Source organism: Mustela erminea, chromosome 12 (genome assembly GCF_009829155.1).
Source record: "Mustela erminea isolate mMusErm1 chromosome 12, mMusErm1.Pri, whole genome shotgun sequence".
In the NCBI taxonomy this organism is placed as follows: Eukaryota; Metazoa; Chordata; class Mammalia; order Carnivora; family Mustelidae; genus Mustela; species Mustela erminea.
The window spans coordinates 3,017,046-3,030,407 of record NC_045625.1 but is presented as its reverse complement, the minus strand read 5'-3'; the positions used below and the strand labels follow the sequence as shown (position 1 = coordinate 3,030,407).

At 67.8% G+C, this 13,362-nt stretch overlaps 2 protein-coding genes across 3 annotated transcripts; both read left to right on the top strand.

The window, feature by feature from the left end:
- Positions 1-86: 86 nt before the first annotated feature.
- CARD9 (caspase recruitment domain family member 9) lies at positions 87-9,689 on the top strand. Of its 2 annotated transcripts, none has more exons than XM_032308132.1 (13): positions 87-1,844; positions 3,014-3,211; positions 3,386-3,523; positions 4,040-4,344; positions 4,419-4,598; positions 4,763-4,906; positions 5,189-5,314; positions 6,672-6,863; positions 7,336-7,377; positions 7,582-7,627; positions 8,840-8,916; positions 9,313-9,389; positions 9,482-9,689. In XM_032308132.1, exons 2-13 carry the CDS (start codon positions 3,028-3,030, stop codon positions 9,579-9,581), a joined length of 1,611 nt encoding a protein of 536 aa, XP_032164023.1. In that variant the 5' UTR covers positions 87-1,844; positions 3,014-3,027; the 3' UTR covers positions 9,582-9,689. The 2 variants fall into 2 exon arrangements, with proteins under 2 accessions (XP_032164023.1, XP_032164024.1); XM_032308133.1 differs by having other exon boundaries at positions 2,996-3,211.
- Positions 9,690-9,776: 87 nt separating this feature from the next.
- Positions 9,777-11,517, top strand: DNLZ (DNL-type zinc finger). The gene is made up of 3 exons (XM_032308141.1): positions 9,777-10,102; positions 10,485-10,624; positions 11,266-11,517. Exons 1-3 carry the CDS (start codon positions 9,902-9,904, stop codon positions 11,429-11,431), a joined length of 507 nt encoding a protein of 168 aa, XP_032164032.1. The 5' UTR covers positions 9,777-9,901; the 3' UTR covers positions 11,432-11,517.
- Positions 11,518-13,362: the final 1,845 nt, after the last annotated feature.

Here is a 13,362-nt window from a genome sequence, read left to right as displayed (position 1 = left end):
CCTAGGCTCTTGTGATGTCCTGAGAGACTGGGCGTGTGCAGAGGGTTGGAGTCTCCTCCGGCCATGTCTGGAGCTGGCTGGCTGGGCCCTGAGTCTGAGGAGCCCCTTGAACCCCAGGCCTCAGTGTTGGGGGGGGGGGGCTTTCCACGAGACGCTCTTGTGCCTTGGACCGAGGGACCTGCCACGAGCTCCCAGGTGGCCGCTGGTCTTGGTGCGGCCGCGGGGCCTACAGCGGACCCACCGCACTGCCTTCTGGACCACACTGCCCACCGAGGTGGGTGCCTGGAAGCAGCGACAGCCTGGCTGCCCACAGAGCCCGCAGCGGCCCCAGGCCAGCCCGCCTCCCGTGTGGCTGCTGCTTGGCAGGAGCCCAAACTCCGGCCCCGCCACGGCTGAGGGACGCTCCGCTCTGGTCTTGGTGTGCAGCCTTTCAGGGCGCTTGGTTCTAGAGGCTTTGTTCCTGCGTTCCTCGCGCCACCCTCCCCCGGGCACCCCGTCCTCCACCTGCGGGGGTGCCCCCCCACCACGCAGCCTTGGGAACGCGCTTTCGCTTTCCAGTTCGCACCTGGCACTGTTTCAGCTCGTGTCTCCTTTTCCTGCGGGCGTCTTTGGACGCGTGGTTATTTAGAGGTTTCTGTGTAATTTTCAAATGTTTAGGGGTTTTCCAGTTAGCGTTTTGTTACGGATTTCCAGTTCCTGATAACATGACGTTTCCATCGTTGAGTTTTTACAAACACCCACTGTGACAGGGACACTGGTGGTCGCAGTTCCATCAAGGGCCCAGAACCAGCTGGTCCTGGAAGCGTGATGTCAGCCTCTGTCCTCCCGGAGACCCGCGGGGGTGGGGGGTGGGCGTCGGCTGCCCGCGCCCGCCAGACTCCGACGCGCCGGAGGCCCAGGGACGGAGGATGGCAGGGAGCTGGTGCGGTGAGGTGCACTGTCTGGGCGGTGGAGCCCGGAGCCCTGGTCTGGACCTTCTCTGCCTGCCCGGCCTCTCCCTAGCTGTTGCCTCCACCTGGCAGCCAGCGTCTCCCGCCGGCGACGCATTGGCCTGGGGCTTTCCCCGGCTTGAGCAGGGCTGGGGGCCTTCTCCCCTGATGGTAGGCCCGACCTCTGCCGGCTGGGGAACAGCGCTTATGAAAGCAGTTTGTGTGGCGTCAGGCTCCCAGGAACCTGCTGCAGAGAGCTGGCTGAGGGGAGACGCTTCCTGGAAGAAACGGGCTTGTGCTGTGCTGGCTGTGGTGCAGGCTGGAGACCACATGGGACAAGCGTGGCCAGGTCCCTGGCCTGCCGGCCGCAGCGGCCTTTCCAGCTGTGTGCCCTCTGGACGCTGCCCTCCTAGGATCAAGTCCCCGCGGTGGGCGGCTGCACGCGTGGGCCCCGGCGGAGCGCCCGGAGCTGGGACTCCCACCCTCCTCTCGCAGGTTGCCCGCACTGCTGGTTCCCAGCCAGTCCCTGCTGGAGAAGCCTCTGGAAGGCGGCGTCCAGGCCAGAGCAGACTGGACGGTGCACTGGTCTCCTCTGGCTCCAGGGAGGGTCTTTGCTCACACTTCCACTTAGTGGGCGCCAGGGCTGGGCCTCCAGGCCTCTAAGCAAGACTTCCACTTCCCTCCGCCCCGCCTCCCGGGCCCTGCCAGGCAGGCGAATCAGAAGGCAGGCCCCAGGAGCGGCTCCCTCGGGGAGGACCTGCCAGGCTCCGTGGAGCTCCCCAGCACCGTCAGGAAGGCACGGTTCTCCTCCCAGGCTCTGCCGGCTGGCCGGCAGCACCTCCTCCCGCTCATCGGACGAGGGTGGCCCAGGCTGACCCACATCCCACCGCGCAGGGGCCCCTCCAGGACCTTGAGGTAGGCAGGGCTGCTGCTCTTTCTGAAGGTGTCCAGGAAGACGCCTGTCCCTCTGCTCAGGGCTCCTGGGGCACAAACCCCAGAAGGGCAACAAGTGACCTCAACTCTTCTGCCTCGTCTGCCTTCACCGCCACGTGGTACCTGCTCATTCATCTCTGTGCACTCAGCTGCAGGGGGTCAGCTGCAGCAAAGGCAGGGTGCAGGCTGAATGCCCAAGGGCCATCCGCTGAGTTGCTGGCCATCCGCCTCTGGCTGGATGGGGTGACTGAGGGCTGCGGGAAGTCAGACTCCTGCGAAGACCCCTCCGGCTGCCCCCTGGAGCTTGGGGAGTGCTGTCTAGCTCCTCTGGCTGGAAACCACGTTCCCACGCCAGCTGAGGGCTCTCTGAGGTGGCGGGTCAGCAGCTCTGGTCCCGCCACCAGGAGCCGGCTTCTGGCTTGGCCCAGGCCTCCAGACAGTGGTTCCCACTCCCGCTGGTGGAAGGGAGCCACAGTGGATGGTCCCCCCAACACAGATGGCCCCCTTGGCGAGCCGGCACGATGGTGCCTGAGTGGGAGAGGGAGAGGACCCCCGAGGTGTCTGGCACCCGGGACCTGAGAGCCCACAGAGGGCACCAGAGCAGCAACTGGGGCTGGTCGTGGGCGATGCAGCGGCCCCTCCCGGGACGGCAGGCCTGGCTGTTCCGTGGGCGGTCCGTGGTTGCACCACCAGCCGCCTGCGGCCGCCGGAAGGAGAGGAGGTAGTGGGGCTAGGCTCTGAGTGGGTGCCACGTCCAGGAAGGAGGAAGTCCCCCACAGCCCTGCCTGGCACGCAGGCACAGGCGGGCGAGTCACTGCCTCAGGCTCGTGGCCTCAGCCTGGGCAGGCCCAGCCAGTGGGTAGGAGGCAGTGGCCCAGCAGCCCCACACTTTCGGGATAGGGAGTGCAGAGCCCAGAGCAGGGCCACGGTGCGGGGCATGCGGTGTTCTCAGACACCACCCGTCCCTGGAGCCCTCCATGTCTTCCCCCACCATCATCAGAACGTCTCGGGGACAGAGAGAACCTGGGCGCCGGGGGAGTGGCAGCAGGGCCCAGATCTCGGCACCAGCACAGAGCAGGGAGGGCCGGGGCGGATGAGGCCAGGGCCCAGCATGCAGCTGTCCCTCCCAGCAGCTCTCCCGCTGACTGCAGCCGTGACCATCGCCATGTCAGACTATGAGAACGAGGACCAGTGCTGGGGCGCCCTGGAGAGCTTCCGCGTGAAGCTCATCTCCATCATCGACCCCTCGCGCATCACGCCCTACCTGCGCCAGTGCAAGGTGCTGAGCCCCGACGACGAGGAGCAGGTGCTCAGTGACCCCAACCTGGTCATCCGCAAGCGGAAAGTGGGTCAGTGCTGCCTCAGCCGGGAGCGCTGGGCACAGCAGCGGGCACCCCCAGCACCCGCACCTGGTCCTGCCTGTGGGGAGCGGTGGCGCTTCTGGGCACAGCAGAGGCCCCAGGGGAGAGCCCAGGGCGGGCGGGCAGGACGGCCACGGCCCAGCCAGGCCCTGTGGGTTTCAGGTGTGCTCCTGGACATCCTGCAGCGGACTGGCCACAAGGGCTACGTAGCCTTCCTCGAGAGCCTGGAGCTCTACTACCCACAGCTCTACAAGAAGGTCACGGGCAAGGAACCTACCCGTGTCTTCTCCATGATCATCGGTGAGGCATGGGACCCCCGCAGGCAGCGCTGGCCTCCTGACACACAAACCGGGGACAAGAGCGAGTGTAAGGGGCGCAGGGCTCCGTCCTGCTCCTCTCTCTGCTGGAGGAAAGGCAGGACCCCTGCTGGGGGGACTGGAGGGGACAGACTGACTTATAGGTCAGAACCACTCTGCCTGACCCCACCAAAGCCTCGGCTCCTAGAAGGACGGGCGTCTACTGGCGCTACCAACGGGCAAAGCCACGCTTTCCCCAGCCTAGACGCATGTCCTCTCGCCTCCCAATCAAGATCACGACAGAAGCAGGAGTGTGCCTGGCCTGAGGGCTCCCGTGCTGGGGGTGGGCCAGGGGGTGGGGTGGGTCAGGGAGGCTCCGCTTGCATCCTCAAAGGGGAGCACCAGCACCTCGGGGTGGCCCCTCGGCCGGGCCCCCTGTCTCCTGGAGGGGCCCGGCCGGCCCTCAGGCCTGGGGCGCAGCAGGGCGGGGCGGGCCTCTGACGCGGCCGAGCCGTTGCAGACGCATCGGGGGAGTCGGGCCTGACGCAGCTGCTGATGAGCGAGGTGCTGAAGCTGCAGAGGAAGGTGCAGGAGCTGACGCAGCGGCTGGGCTCCCGGGACGAGCTGGCGGCCGAGCTGCGGCTGAAGGACGGGCTGCTCCGCAAGCACCAGGAGCGCGCGCAGCGGCTGCGGGAGGAGTGCGAGGCCGGCGCCCGCGAGCTCCGGCGCTGCAAGGAGGAGAACTATGACCTGGCCCTGCGCCTGGCCCGCCAGAGCGAGGAGAAGGGCGCCGCGCTCACGCACAGCCGCGACCTGCAGCTCGAGGTGCCCGCGCCCCGGCCAGAGGGTGGCCGGGCGCCCCCGGGGCGAGGCGGGCCGGCTGACGCGTCTGCCCGCAGGTGGAGCGGCTCAAGCACTGCCTCGTGAAGGCAGAGGACGACTGCCGGACGGAGCGCAGGAACACGCTGAAGCTGCGGCACGCCGTGGAGCAGCGGCCCAGCCAGGAGCTGGTGTGGGAGCTGCAGCAGGAGAAGACGCTGCTGCGGGCGCGCGTGCAGGAGCTGGAGGCCGCCGTGCAGGTGGGGGGTGGCCGGCGGGGCAGGCCCTGCCAGGAGCCGGGGGCCCCAGGTGGGTGGGGGCGGTGCTCAGGGAAGCTGGACAGCCCTGCAGGACGCTGGTCCCAGAGCAGGGCCCGCTCACGCTTCGCTGCTTCCTGCCGCTCCGTCCTGTTCACCACCCCCAGGAAGGGAAGCCAGACAAGAGCAGCCCCTACGTCCAGGTGCTGGAGGGGGACTGGAGGCAGGCGCTGCGGGACCACCAAGAGCAGGCCGACACCATCCTGTCTCTGCGCAAGGCCCTGCGGCAGGGCGAGGCCCTGCATGCCCGGGTATGTGGCCGGCTGGGCTGAGGGGCTGCCCCGTGTCCACGCAGCCCCTGGGATCCACACCCCGACCTCACCCCTTCCTGGAGGTGCAGGGGCATGGACTCCTCACCCCACTCCTGGCCCGTACTCCCCCAGGATGGCCAGGCCCCGGCTTTGATCTGGAAGTTCAGGGCTGGCAGGGACCCAGGGGCTCCTGTGGCCTCCCCCTACCCCAACTGGGCCTGACTGGGAGCCAGAACGGGCGGGCGTGGGGCCGGGGCGGGGGCTAGCTGCCCGCTCCCGCAGTGCGTGGAGGAGAAGGAGATGTTCGAGCTGCAGTGCCTGGCCCTCCGGAAAGACTCCGAGATGTACAAGGACCGCATCGAGGCCGTGCTGCGGCAGATGGAGGAGGTGGCCAGTGAGAGGGACCAGGTAGGCCGCCTCCCACCCCGGGGGCAGGGTACCTCACCCTTCACCCTTTCAGGGGAGGGCCCTTGTCAGAGAGCTCGGGGACAACTGGGAACCCCCGGAAGGTGACCCCTTCCCCCGCCGCCAGGAAAACCACCCCACCGGCGGGTCGTACCTCCAGATTCTTTCCAAAGTACGTATAGGTCCAGGTTTGTCTTACAAAATGGGAAGCTTTCTTGTTTGGCAAATAGGTTTTTTTTTTTTAATTTTTTTTTAAAGATTTACTGATTTTAGAGAGAGTGTGAGTAGGTTGGGGGGGCGAGGGAGAGAGACTCCCAAGCAGACTCCTGGCTGAGTGGGGTTCGATCTTGCCACCCAAGACCATGACCTGAGCCGGAATCAAGAGTGGGACACTCACCCAACAGAGCCGCCCAGGTGCCCCAGAAATAGCTTTTTTAAACTTCAAACACTGTTGGCCCTTTCGTGGGCTGGCTGTGCTCCTGGGGACCAGGGGCGGGAGTCTGTCTGGACTGGGTCCCCATCACTGCTTTCCGCCACCTTCCCGCCACATCATGTGGGGTCCTTTCTGGTCAGATATGGTGGGTGCTTCAGTGACCATCCGGAGGGGACCAGCAGCCTGTGCTAGGGACCTCTGGCTCCGCAGTCCCATGTCAGAAAGCCACCCCGTGGGGGCTGGAGTGTGCAGAGTGAGCTTGGGGCTCGGGAGCTGCCTTAAGGCCATAGGCGGTGGTGGGAAGCGGGAAGCAGCGCTACCAGGCCGGGGAGCGGGGCTCCCACCTTCCCTCGGGGGCAGGCAGAGGAGAGGGGTCACTGTAGCCACCAAAGGCAGGCCACTAGCCAGGGACGCTAGAGCCGGGCAGCCCCGGTAAGCAGCTAGGATTCTCTCTGGCTGGTCCTAAGTCAGAAGCAGGGACAGAAATGAAGGCATTCGCAGTGATTCCTCCAGTCCCGGCTGTTTCAGGCCGAGGGCCCCATGGGACATGAGTTAGCCTCCGGGAGGCGGGCCGGCTCCCATTGGCCGCTCGGCGGGGGTCAGAGTTGTGTCCCCAGGTGTGGTCCGGCCAGTGTGTGCAGAGGGACGGGCGGTAAAGCACGGGGCGTGCCCTGCTAGCCACCGAGTTAGTCCCCCGCAGGCCAGCAAAGCCATGCGAGGGGCATGAGTGCGGGGGAGGGAGGTGTGCCCCTGGGCTGCCTGGGGGCGGGCGGGGGCTCTTCTGGGTTTGGGGCTGGAAGATTTACCCACAAGTTCCCGGCACCCTCGGCTTCCCGTACTCCTGCGAGCCTTCAAGCCCAGACTGGGCTGAGGGGGGTGGGGAGGGGGGCTCGGGGCTGGGGTCTCCCAGCGCCGTGGTCCCTGTAGGCCATCGCCACGCGGGAGGAGCTGCACGCACAGCACTCAAGGAGCCTGCGGGAGAAGGATGCGCTGCGGAAGCAGGTCCGGGAGCTGGCTGAGAAGGCGGACGACCTGCAGCTCCAGCTGTTCCAGCGCGAGGGCCAGCTGCTGGCCGCGGAGGGCAGGCTCAGGCGGCAACAGCTGGACGCTCTCATCCTGGTGGGCCTCCTGGGGGCTGGGGGCCTTCGTGGGCTCTGCCCATGCTCAGAGCCGCAGCCCTGCCATAGTAGAGCCCAGGGGACTGGACTTCAGGGGCAAGGGGGTCCCCAGAGACACCAGAGCCCAAAGGAGGGGACTCCAGGCAGCCCAGATCCAGGCCTGGCTTGGCTACTGCACCACGGGTGGCCCAGGGCAGGCCCCAGGCCTTCCCGAGCCCCCTCTGTCCTCTGTACAGGGTCCTCCTCCTAGGAGGTTGGAGGGGGCACAGCTCAGAACCTGGCAGGCCACTCTCGGGGTCAGGAGGGGGAGGGAGGGGTGTTCTGGGGTGCCAGCGCCGGCCACGGCCTGGAGAGAGGCCCCCTTGAGACAGGGGCTGGCCTGGGACCCCCTCACCAAGCCCCACCCCACCCCAAACCCTGGGGGAGGCTGGGTTTCCCCCCAGCCTGCTGACCGACTCCTTCTGTGACCACAGAGCTCCGACCTGGAGGACAGCTCACCCAGGAACTCCCAGGAGGTGCGTGTGACCCTCGGTGGGCTCTAGGCCACCATCCCCTACGGGAGCTGGGCCAGTTGCTCTCCTCCCAGGCCCCAGCCGGGTGGGCTGACTGCCTTTGGGTCCTTGGGGCAGGAAGGCCCTTCCTGCCAGGTCGCTGAGAAACCGCGCGGTGGGTCCCGGGGGGTGGCGGTCTAACTGGACGCCCATCTCTCTCCCTGGTAGCTCTCGCTTCCCCTGGACCTGGAGGCCATCCAGCTCTCAGACAAAGGTGAGGCGGGGGGCAGCTTCTCATGGACGAGTCTGGCCGAGGCCTCTTTGTCACCTTACTCAGCACCAGTCCTGACAGGGGGCAGCCCTCTCCCACTGACCTCACAAGCCTGCTTTACAGATGGGGACATTGAGGCTTAGAGGGACGAGTGACCCCCAGGCTCCCCAGTAAGCAAACAAGAGCCAGGTGTGGGGGGCCTGCACCCCAATTCTGATGTTGAGAACACGTCCCTCCATCGGAGCCCACTCTGGGCCCAGGAATGCAGCGCTGAGGCACCCTGCTCTCCCTGAGCTTCGGCTGGGGCGGGGAGGGGGGCCTGGGGGGAGTCTGCCAGCGAGTGGGGGAGGTGCAAACAGGGGAGAAGGGAGCGTCTCAGGGCCAGGCACAGAGATGGCAGAGGGATGGCCTGGGGAGTGACAAAGGGTGACAAGGGGTCCAGGGGCTCATTCTGAAGGTGGCTGCCAGAGGGGAGGTGGGGAGGTGGTGTGGGAAGCCAGACAGACCTCCTCAGCCTCAGACCTGCCACCAGCCTCCAAGGGAGGCAAAAGAGGGACAGCCAGTGCAGAAGTGAGGGAGCAGAGCAGTCCAGCACTGCCCAGAGACCTGAACTTCAGGCCATGGAGCCCCAACATGGGGACAGGTGGGCAGGACCCAGCAGGCAGTGAGTGGTAGGCGGAGACCCTGGGAGCCCCGGCCCAGGGTTGGTGTGGCCCCTTGAAGGAGCTGGGGCGGGCTGGAGGGTCAGAGGCCGAGGAAGGGAAAGTACCAGCCCCGGGAGAGACCCGGATTGGGGTCTCTCCCCCTGTGACGTCCGTGAGACTGGATGTCCAGGCTCCCATCCTGGCCAGTATAGGAGAACCAGTCCATCTAGCACCTTCCTCTGACGGTCCTGAGAGCCCTGAGCCTGTCCAGGCCCTGGCAGATCTTGAAGGGACCAGGCAGCTTGGAATGTTGTGCTCCCAACTGCTGGGAGCAGAGCTCGATGGTGGGGCCCTGGTGGGCTTCCAGCAGCCTCTGCCTGCCTAGAGGGTCCGGAGTGAGCACTGACATCTGAGCTCCAGTCCTCTTGTGTAAACAACGGGAGGCCTTTTGGGGTTCAAGCGATGCCCCAGGAGATGGTGCAGGACTGGCTGGCAGCTTCTGGGGAGAGGAGGCGGCCAGGTGTGGTCCCAACAGCTGGGAAGGACCCACAGGCCTCCTCCTCCATTCCAGGTGGCCCGGCCGACGGGGACAGCCCACAGCAGCCCTTTGCGGCTCTGCAGGAGGAGCAGCTTTCCCTGACCCCCAATGTAAGGCTGCCCGGGGGTCCCTGCTGCCCAGGGGCGCCGCTGGCACGGGCCTCTGTGTGACCGAGCTGGGAAGGCCAACTCTTCAAGCTGGATGCCTGGGGGTGATGCCAGGGGTCTCCGCCCACGGGCTCTGGGCTGCACAAGCCGGGAGCCGAGTGCCCCCTTGTCGGCGGTTGCGGCAGCGGGCAGAGGGCAGCGGGCCGGGCGTGGCAGCCGTCGGAAGCCTGTCTGTGTTCGAGGCCCCGGGGCGCGGCGGCCCCAGGACTCTGGCCCGCGACGCGGCTTCCGGCCGGCCGTGCGTCCCGGCTCTGCTTGGTCCTCCGGACGCGGGCTGCGCGGCCGCGGGGCGGGGACCCCCCCAACGCTCCGGCGGCCTGAGCCCCGCTCCTCCCCCAGGACGCGGGCCCGAGCGGCGGGGAGCCCCCCGAGAAGGAGCGGCGGCGCCTCAAGGAGAGCTTCGAGAACTACCGCAGGTGCGCCGCGCGGGCGGGGGCGGCCCGGGGGGGGGGTGCTGGCCGGGGGGCGGGGGTGCGGCCGGCCCCGCGGACACGCGCTCGCCCCGCAGGAAGCGCGCGCTCCGGAAGATGCAGCCCGGCGCGCGGCCGGCGGAGGCGGACTGGGAGAACACCACGGGCAGCGACAACACCGACACCGAGGGCTCCTAGCCAGGCCCGCGCGCGGGGACCACGCCGGGCCGGGGGCGTTCTCTGGGCGGGCAGCACTGTCACATGCAGTTCCGTGAATAAACGACCGGGGTCCCGGTTCCGTGTCCTCCGCCCGCCTCGCTCCCGCGTACACCCCGAGCCGCGCGCGCACCTCCCGCCTCCAGGGGGCCGCCCAGCGCGGCCTGCCCTTCGGCGGACGGAAGCCGAAAAGGGCCGCTGACGCCGCGTGCCCGCTTCCAAGATGGCGGCAGCGCGGCTTCAGCCGCGTGGAGGCGGGGGCGGGGCGGGGCGGGGCGGGGCAGCCGACGTCGGAGGGCGGAATGCTGCGGGCTGCGCTGAGCCGCGTGCCGCCGCTACTGAGCCGCAGGTGGCCCCAGGGGCCCGGCCTGAGGGGGTTGTGGGGACGCGGGGGCGGCCCGGAGGCTGCGGAGAGAAGGCAGGCCGGGGTCGGGGTCTGGGGCTGGCGGCGTTTGAGCTCGGGGCCCGGGGCCGCGCACTACCAGCTTGTCTACACTTGCAAGGTGAGCGTGCGACGGCTGCGAAACTGGCTCCCCGGGACCCGAGGACAGTATGGAGGGGTGGAGCCGTCCCCGGGGGCGGGGTCTTTCTGGGAGAGGGGTGGAGCTGTCCCGGGGGGCGTGGCGTTTCCGGGAGAGGGGTGGAGCTGTCCCCGGGGGCGGAGCCTTTCCAGGAGAGAGGTGGAGCCGTTCCCGGGGGCGGAGCCTTTCCAGGAGAGAGGTGGAGCCGTTCCCGGGGGCGGGGCCCAGCACACCGGTTCGGTGCCGCTGTCTCAGGAGGCGGAGGAGGCCGGGCCCCGAGGTGAAGTGATCCTCAGAGGGGGCGGGGTCTTCCTGAGGGGCGGGGCCAGGCACATGGCGTCACCTGGGCTGCGGGTGTCCCCAGGTGTGTGGGAGCCGGTCCTCCAAGCGCATCTCCAAGCTGGCCTATCACCGGGGCGTGGTCATTGTGACCTGCCCCGGCTGCCAGAAGCACCACGTCATTGCCGACAACCTGGGCTGGTTCTCAGACCTGGATGGGAAGAGGTGAGGCCCTGCGGGCAGGGTGGGAGGACAGGCCCCGCTGGCCTGCCGGTTCGGGGCCCACCGCGGCGTCCGCCGGGCCCCCTTCCTGTCGGGAGCCCCGGGGAGCCTGCGCCCCCAGCCTCCTTGGCACAGGAGGGGCTTTGGGTTTGAGTTTCGGGGAGACCAGGTATGACTTGGGCAGGGATGGGCCCAGCCTCCCCTGGCCCTCACCGCTGGCCTGTCCGGGTCGGGACTGTGAAGTGAGGGGCGCGCTGGGCTGATTCCCTTTTGTCATGGGCTCCCTCGTCCCCACAGAGGGGTGTGGAGGGTCAGCTCTGGCGGGGGCCTAGTGCCTCACTTGCGTCCTCTGCCCACGCAGGCTGGTCGGTCTCTCCAGACTCGGGGTGTGTGTGAGGTGGTGTGCACCCCCCAGGGCAGGCGCCTCCTGGCTGGGGGTCCTGGGCTGTTCCGCTTGAGGGCGGGTTGGTAAAAGCTGCTTCTGGGGGCTCTGCAGAGTCCGGAGGTCAGCATGTGTGGGGCTCATGGCCACACCAGCGTGGGGACCCACGCTCCCGGCTCCTGGGCTGCCCTTGGGTGGTGCTGAAGAGCCCAGGTACAGGGTCGGGGCCCTGGGAGGGTCACGACGCCTCCTTCTCTCTCAGGAATATTGAAGAAATCCTGGCGGCCAGAGGGGAGAAGGTGTGCCGAGTGGCTGGCGAGGGGGCCCTAGAGCTGGTTTTAGAGGCTGCCGGGAACCCCAGATCCAGCCCTGCTCCAGAGAGTGAGGACCAGGACCCCACTCATCCTGGCAAGACGGAGCCCAGCTGAGTCTGTCTTCTGCCTTCCGGAAGATGCTTCGGCCCGGGGCCTCCCGGGCTGGCCTGTTTTCTCTCAATAAACACACGTCCCATGGAGATGGTGGGGTCTGGCGCCTTCTTCTTGTCCCTGGTTCCGGAGTCAGGAGGACTCCCGGGAGCCTCCGCCAGGTGGTGGTCCTGGTCCTCCACGGTCCCTCTGCGCAGAGGACGGGCCCTGTACTTGCCTGCTGGCAGCTGTGTCTGTGTGGGAGGAGACGGGGCGGGGAGCCCGAGCCCCCTGGCTGTGGCCGGTGTCCCCGGATGGGTCCCTCTGCTCTCTGAACTGTGCCTTCCCACCGGATAAAGATGGGAGACCCTGCTAGGCGGAAGGGCACGAAGACGGAACGTGGGACGGGCAGGGGGCGGCGAGGGTGTGCTCTGCAGGCCGGGCCCCCGGGCGTGCTGGGCCTGGCGGGGACCTGGAAGGCATGGCCAGTCAGCCACTCTTCTTCCTGGGGGGCAGCACCCACCGTGGGTCCCGTCTGGCCAGACACGGGGAGGTTCTCCCAGACCCCGCTCCTCCCCCGCCCCTGCCGACCCTGATACTTCCTGCAGGGCACCAGGGAGCCCGCGCAGTCCTCGGCCCTGACCCTGACTCTGGCTGTGGGCCAGAGGGGATCCGCACATCAGGCTGCTCACGCACGTGACCACGGGGGCCTGGGGGGCCGCGGTGGCGAGACGGGGGTGGGAGTCTCGGTGGGCCGCGCGCCCCATGTGGTGCCCTGCCCCCAGGGCCGTGCGGTTTGTCTCCCAGCCCTGTGTGATGGCGTGTTCAGGATGTGCTGTGTTTATGGGAGGAGCGCGGGTATTTCCAGAAGTGTGACCTTCACCATTAATCACCAGCCACGGCCGGCAGGTCCTGGAGCACTGGAGCACTGCGTCAGCGCCCCAGGCTGCCATTGTTCCCCGGGGCGTTGGCAGTGTGTGTGTGACTCGATTACCCCCTGTCTTTCCCCGGGCAAACAACCACCTATTATCCCCCTCAGAGCCTCCCTCCCGGAGACTCGGCCTGGAGGCTGAGCCAGCCCCTGCGCCTGCCCCTCCCGTGGGCCTCGGGAGGCAGGGCCGGGCCTGTGCCTGGCTGCCTTGCTGTCCCCTGGGAGCCCGCTGGACCTGACCGTGCCAAGCTGGACAGAGGACCGCGGCCGCGGGCCAATTCTGCTCTCCACAGATGGGGAAACTGAGGCCGGGGTGTGGACGTGGGGATAGGCCACGCTTATATTTCCTGTATTCTGATGCTTGACGTCCAGGGCCCACTGACCTTGGATGGGCTGAACGTACCCCATGGCCAGGTACCAGCCAACAAGGGGGGCCCCACTACTGAGCTCCTGAGACGGTCCACACTGTTGCGTCCCTGGGAAACCACAGCTTCTGGAGGCAGTAAGGGGCAGCGCGGCGCCCCGTAGCAGAGCCGCCTTCTCTGGGCGCCCGGGTTCCCAAAGCACCAAGGACTGTCGGGTCAGGGGCTCTGTGACAGCCCCCCGGGGCCCCTGTGGGCATGCCCTCTGTGGGCATGTCCTGACTGTGGTCCTCCCTGCAGACCTCCCGCCCAACCTGCTTTTGGCCTCCCTGGTCCACCCGCATCTCAGGGGTCTCCCGACCCCCACTCCCGCCCGGCTGTGCAGCCTCCTGTGGTCAGGCGGGCGCCCTGGGCCCGGTGGGGCACTACAGGAGAGGTGAGTGAGGCAGGAGTGCCTCGCTGGGTCCCCGGACCCCTCAGTTTTCCTCCTGGGGACACAGCGCCATAGAGCAGCTGGGGGTTGGGGTGTCTGCTGGGGGTGTGCTCCCCAAGCGGGCTCCCCATCTTCGCAGACAGCTCCGTTGCACTCATTGGCCGTGGTGCCAGGGGTGTGACATCATGGGTGCTCTGCACCTTGTTCCCCGAGCAGGTCTTGGACGGGT